Raw genomic sequence first — 7169 nt, forward strand, 5'->3', positions numbered from 1 at the left:
TAATACACATAAACATGAAAATAAGAGCATCAAAATGAAGAATTTGAAAGAAAAAAAGAAATTGAATTAAACCACAGTAGGCCAAGACTTAATCACTAATAAATGATTAGTTGGTTGGCAGGCAAAAGGAATTGGCTTGTTATTTTGTGGAATCGTTGGTAGTTGATTTCCTTGGTTTTTAATTTCTAAAGCGATTTTCTCAGCTAATTCTTCTAATCCATGTTTTTTAGCTGCAAGATAAGATAATTTCATTTGACCTGCATCAAATAATGATTTAACTATTTGGACTTTGTTTCCACTTAATGTTGAACATGTAAAGTGTGCATCAAAATCTCCCCATTTTTCAGTCACTTTCATAATTTTATCTAATTTTTCCATTGCACCACAACTAACATATAAATAAGATGCACGAGTAGCATCTTGTGTTTTTTGATATGCTTTATCAGCATATTCTTGATGTCCAGAAATCATTGCTGCATTTCCTAATGATTTCCACATTAAAGGTGAATCTAATTGTTTACATGCATCAAATGCTGATTCTAAGTCAAGACATTTTAATGATAAATCAGCTCTAATTTGTGGATCTCTAACACATTGTAATGCAATTTCTGGTAATCCTTTATTTCTAAGATACCCTACAACATATTGCCCAATAACATCTCGTTGTTCTACCATAGAAACAAGTGTGGAATAATCTTTACTAAATACATTAAGTTTAAATAAATATTCATTTGGATTAATTGTTAATAATTTTAATTGCCCTTCTCTATTAACTAAGTACATTTTTGGAGGTCTTGCATCAGCTAAATACATAACACTTTCTAATTGTTTAATAACTCCTCCTTCTCCATTAGGAAGAATATATTTTAAATGACTTGTTGTTGTATAAAACATTGTTTCCCCAAAAAACACTCCACTTTTAACTTTTGCAACTTCATTATTTTTACAAACTACTTCCATTTTATTATTTAAAATAACAACTTGGCGTTTCCCAATTAATCCACAATATTCCCCATATGCTCCTCCTGAAACTACTCGTTTAAGTGCTTTCATTTTAACAACTTTAATTACTTTTTGACTTTCAATATCAAATATAATTGCTTCTTCTTTTGTTCCAAATACAACACTTCCTAAATATGGTCCTTTTACCATTCTTTCTGGTCGTTCTGTTAATGTAATTGATCGAATAACACTTCCATCATATTTTCTTATTGAAATAGTTGATGCTCCTTTATCAAACGCTGCATATCCTTGTTTTAATCTAACACAATACCCTCCTTTAACTGGAATTCCTGTACTTTCTTTTCCATTACTAATATTATATAAATCATGTGAATTTTGTTTAGGATAGCAAACTATTAGATATTTTCTATTTTCATCTATTACTAAATTTCCTATATATTCATTAATTCCTGCATTACTTCTTTTAGGTAAATTAATTAATCCAGAATCTTTCTTCCCTGCAAATTCAAATACTCTAATTGCTCCTCTACAAAGATAATATAATCTATCATCAGTTTTAATTATTGGTATTCGTTGTTCATTTAATTTAAATATAATCATTCCTGAATCATGTCCACATCCTATAACATTTCCATTAGGATGAATCCCAATATTCCAAAATCTATCTCTTTCTCTTCTATATGAACTAATTAATGTTCTTTTTGTTATATCCCATAGTTTAACTGTTCTATCTTCTGAATTACTTATTAAAACATCACAATGTGGCATAAATTGAACACATGATACAATAGATGAATGTCCTCGTAAACAACAGACTTCCCATACTCTTGTATCATTATATTTCCATAATCTAACAGTTTTATCATCTGATGCTGTTGCAATATATTGTTGGTTTGGATGAAATACTGCCCAATTTACTCCTAATTGATGTCCATCAATCAAAAATTTAACTACTCCCTCTCCTCGTTCTTTTAATCCTGAAATATCCCAAACCCTTACTGTCTGATCTAATGATGCTGAAACAACTAATGGAATATTTGCTTTAGGATGAAAGAATGCTGACATAACATAATGCTCATGACCTGGTAAAATTAAAATACATTGTCTTGACATCCAATTCCATATTCGGATTGTTCTATCATCGGAACTTGATATAATCCATGGTTCAGTTGGATGGAATTGAACTGTTCTAACATAATCCATGTGTCCTGTTAATCTACATGTTTCCCTATGACTAGTATAACTCCATACAATAATCATCGTATCATCTCCTCCACTTACAAAAATAGGTCTGTCGGGATGAAATTGAACACTTCTCACTGGTCCTTTATGTCCTTCATAAACATGTAATAATGTACGAGTTCTCATATCCCAAAGTTGTATTTTTCCATTATGTAATGAAGCTAATACCCAACTTCTTGTTGGATGAAAAGAAATTCCTTTAACTCGTGCTGTACGTGTTTCAAAAGATGGGTTTACTCTCAAACTCATTTTGTTATATTTTTAAGTTCATTCTTTTTTCTTTTTCTCTTTTACAATTTTTTTTTATAGTCTTTAAAAAGTTCTTTGATTTGACAAGATTATGACTATCTGTGCATATGGACATTTAACTGTTCAACATCTAGTAGAAATTGGAAATTATTTTACTAGTCCTGTTGAGTTCATTAATTTAATGATAGTATGTAAAAAGTTTAGAATATTAACAGAATTATATACATATAACCCCATAGATGAGTGGCAAATCTTTCCTCGGATTACCGAACAACGTTTTTATCATCGTCTTCCAATCTTTTTAAGAGAAGAAGCACTTAGAAAAATCCCAGGAATGAAAAAATATACAAATGTTTATCTTACATCTTACTTAGAAGCATTAAAATTAAAAAATAAATATGGAATTGATTCAATTAATATTATATATGATAATGTTGATTGTGAACATTTTGGAATGAAAGTACCAAGTCATATTCATAGACTTGCTGATGGATGTTTTCAAAATGGAATGGCACTTGACATTACAAGATATGTCATGCCAAAAACAATTTGGACAATTGGACAACAATGTTTTTTAGGATGTCCACATTTAAAAGAAGTAGAATTTACTAATCCATGTTTTTTTCTTCCACCACATGCATTTGATACAATAAAATCACTTACTAAAATAATGTTAAAAGGAATAGAAGTAATAGAACAAAACACATTTGAATGTTGTGAAGGACTTCAAGAAATATTTATCCCAACTACTGTTACAAAAATTGGAGATTTTGCATTTGCAGGATGTAGGTCATTAGGTCATATTAATATACCAACAACTGTTCATTCTATAGGAACTCAATGTTTTTATAGATGTAGTTCATTAAAAGAAATTAATGTTCCACTTACAATGAGAATTATTCCTCATATGTGTTTTGCATATTGTAAGTCATTAACTAATATTAACTTTTCACCTTTAGTTACTTCATTTCAAGACGGTGCGTTTTTATTTTGTAGTTCACTTAAAAACATACAAATCCCAACAGGATTAACTTCTATTGGAGTTTCTTGTTTTATGGGATGTAGATCATTAGGACAATCATCAATATCATTTAAACTTAGAAAAAGTATAAAAAAGGTTGGTAAAGATTCATTATTATTTAATATTAATGAAACTGATATTAAAAAGGAGGGTGGAGAAAATGGAAGAAAATTTATTGATATATCATTATTTCATTTAGATACTGACTCTGAATATATTATGAATCATGCCATTGTTACAGAACCTATTCCTATAAGTAAAATTTATCCAAAAAGTAAATAAATAATTAAATTTTTATTAAATTAAATTCTTTTTTTTTTTGTTTATTTCATCATTTTTATCATTTTTCATTGATACTTGTTTCAAACCATCGTTTTAAATCTTTAATAGCATTAATCCATTCATCCCTTTGTTTTAAATCATTTGCTACAAACACATATCCTTCAACTAAAAAGGCATTTGCTTTTCCATATTTTTCTTCAGCAACAATACTTGCAGGTTTTGATATTAATAAGACTTGAATTGGTGATGATTCATTTGCTGATTTATATAAGAAGAAAAAATTATCTTTTAAAATAACATAAACCGTTTTAAAATTTTTTGTTTTTTCTTTTTTATCTAATGAACATGCTAAATTTCCACTTTTTTGTCCATTAATTGTTTGACTTGTTAATTTTCCATATAATGTTATTGCAAGACTTTCTACTCCTCCTTTTGATTTACAAAATGTGTCTTGAATTTTTAATAATTGATTTTCAAGGTGTTGGTTTGTAACCATTTGTTCTTTTATTTTATTTTGTAATTCTTCACTTTCTGGATGAATTATTCCATTTCCTTTTTTTGCTAAACACATAACACTTTCTCTATATACTTCATCTTTTGCTTTAGCAACTGTTTTATATTCCATTTCGGTTCTTTCTATTTCTTTTTCCATTCCTTTTATAAAATCTAAACATTTCTCTTTTGTTTCTTCTATCATATCTTTATTTTCTTCTATTTCACTTTTAACTTTATCAAGTAATGTTCTTGTTGTTTTTAAATTAGTTAATTCACTAATTTCTTGATATGTTTCTTCATTCATTGGTCTTAGTGTTGGACATTCTTCAACAAAATTTGTTATTTTTTCACTTTTTATATCATAATTTTCATAAACCACTTGTTCTTCTAAAAATTCTACTAATACCGTTTTATCAAGTGCTTCACTTTCCTATTTTTGTTATTTCATTTCTTCTTGTTTATTTCTTAATTAATAAAAACAAACACAAAGATTATCTTTAATCCATTCATGTATAAATATCTCTGAAATTTTACATCGTTTCTTTGCCTCTTTTTTAAGACACATCGCTAATAAATTTTTTAATGATTCACTCGATTTCTTTGGTAATGGAATTTTTGCATTTACTTCTTGAAATAGTTTTAATAATTCTGCCATTTCTGCAAATGGTGCTGTCCCATTCATCATTTCAATAATAATAACTCCTAATCCCCATACATCCCAACTTTCTGTAATTTCACTATTTCCTTTAAATATTTCTGGTGGTGCTATTTCTATTAGTTTTTTTTTTTCTTGTTTATGAGTTTGATATTAACAAACCAAATGAAGGTCCAGCAGCTTTTTCAAATCCTTTGGGAAATATTCCAAAACATTTCACTTTTCCTTCTAAATTAATAAAAATATTTGCACATCGTAAATGTCCATAACTTATACTATTTAATGAAAGGTATTGAAGAAGATTTACAAGTTGAATTACAACTATTTGAACTGTCTCTTCATTAAATCGTGTTGATGAATAAATATAATCACTGATTTGTCCTAATCCACAATATTCAACAACTAATATACATTGATTTTCTTCCCTAATCACTTCTTCAATACTTAAGATATTCCCTTGATTTAATTTCTTTTGATATTCAATTACTTCCTTTTATTGTTATTTCTTTTATTTCTTCTAAAAAAACAATTTTGCTTTTTGTTATTTCTTTCTAATAAAAATTAACAAACTTCCCATTTCATTGTTACAAATGGTGGATATACTTGTATTAAACTTACTATTTTCTTACTTTCATTGTTCATTGCTGAATATATAAATCCTGCATATGTCTGTCCAAGTAATAATCCTCGTTGATATTTTCCTATTATGTCTGGTAATTTTTCAATTGGATAATCAAAAGGATCAGAACTATCAAAAGTTGTGTTTTCCATTCTTTGTTTTTTTAAGTTTATTTTTGGAATTTCTCTTTTTTGTTTTTTTAACTCAAATAACATTTGATGTTCTATTAATAGATTTTGTTATTTGTATTATCTAAATTGTTTAATTCTTGTTATTTCAATACTTCTTATCTTTCATCTTCTTTTATGTCTTACGACATGTGTGATTTATGACTTACAAAATTAAATATATCTTTTGAATCACAAAAACTAATATAACTACACTAATTTCTTTGAATATCAACATCCATAATTATTCTTTTATTCATTTCATCTTCTTTTATCTTTTTTATACTCTATTTATTAACCTTCAAAAACAGAGTTAATTGTGAAAAATATTCAAAAAATTCTCACTTCTTTAACAAGTTTTTTCTTTATTCATAGTATTAGCTGTAAGTAAAATATAAACTAGTGTCGTATATTTGATGGTTTAATGAAATAGTTGAAAATTAAGTTTGGTTATTTAAGTTAAGCAAGTGGTATTACGTATATTTTATATCATTCTTTGTTCACCATAGACTTATCAAATATTTATGATTTAAGATTATTTACTTATTCTTTGTATTTTCTTTATTGAGCAGTATAACATTATATTCTTCATTCTTTCATTTATATTGAATTAATGTTTTTCTAAACTCCACCAACTTAAATTTTTTCATTTAAGTAACTATATTATCTTTATTTGAATTTAATGAATATTAAAATTAATCATTCTTTATTTTATTATTTTATGAGAAATAAACATATTAATATCACTTTGATTATTATGAATAATTTCAATTGTCATCATCAACAACATCAACGGTACGAAAATTAGCAAAGAAAAAATGCATCTAAATAATTTACAAAAAAGAAAAAAGATGCAAAATAATTTGCATCCATAGAATAATCAACTTATTATATTTTGCTCCTAAAATAAAAATAAAAAAAATAAAAAAAATATGATAAATACAGAATATATATATATTTATGTTTATATTTTATTATCAATTGTATTCATTTTGTATGAAATATTAATGAAATAGATTATTTGATGAATTCATAATAAATTGGTTATATTTTATTATTCATATTCTTTTATTTATATGTTATTTATCTATCGTATTTTTATATATTTATTTCTCTGTTTATATTCTTCTTATTATCTATATATTATTATATTATTCTTATTTTATGTTTTTTATATTTATATTATTTAGATTTTCTTATTGTTATTCTTTTATATTTAAATGTATTTTATATTTTTATATTCATCTTTATCATTTTTATATTATTATCATTTATATCTATTTTCATTTTATATTTATTCTCTTTTTATTTATATTTATATTGATTTCATCTTTTATACTTTGATTTTATTATTATATCATTGATTATCATTTCTCGTTTTATTTATCATTTATTCTTATTATTCTTTTGTTTTTATATTATATATCATATATTCATATCATTTTCATTTATATTTTATCACTTTATTATATGTTA

General features: G+C 25.5%; 3 protein-coding genes across 3 annotated transcripts; 1 reads left to right on the forward strand and 2 right to left on the reverse strand.

Moving 5' to 3' along the window:
- Positions 1–66: 66 nt before the first annotated feature.
- EHI_088090 (coatomer alpha subunit, putative) lies at positions 67–2454 on the reverse strand (the record flags this gene model as incomplete). The annotated part of the gene is made up of 1 exon (XM_643488.1): positions 67–2454. One exon carries the CDS (start codon positions 2452–2454, stop codon positions 67–69), a length of 2388 nt encoding a protein of 795 aa, XP_648580.1.
- A 91-nt stretch (positions 2455–2545) lies between these two features.
- On the forward strand, positions 2546–3757 carry EHI_088100 (uncharacterized protein; the record flags this gene model as incomplete). Its single annotated transcript, XM_643489.1, has 1 exon — positions 2546–3757. The coding sequence occupies one exon, from the start codon at positions 2546–2548 to the stop codon at positions 3755–3757; it is 1212 nt and encodes a 403-aa protein (XP_648581.1).
- A 58-nt stretch (positions 3758–3815) lies between these two features.
- On the reverse strand, positions 3816–5741 carry EHI_088110 (PH-protein kinase domain containing protein; the record flags this gene model as incomplete). Its single annotated transcript, XM_643490.2, has 4 exons — positions 3816–4682; positions 4737–5017; positions 5070–5397; positions 5478–5741. 4 exons carry the CDS (start codon positions 5739–5741, stop codon positions 3816–3818), a joined length of 1740 nt encoding a protein of 579 aa, XP_648582.2.
- Positions 5742–7169: the final 1428 nt, after the last annotated feature.

The sequence above is a fragment of the Entamoeba histolytica genome, genomic scaffold, assembly GCF_000208925.1.
Source record: "Entamoeba histolytica HM-1:IMSS scf_1104750517647 genomic scaffold, whole genome shotgun sequence".
NCBI classification, from domain to species: Eukaryota; Evosea; order Mastigamoebida; family Endamoebidae; genus Entamoeba; species Entamoeba histolytica.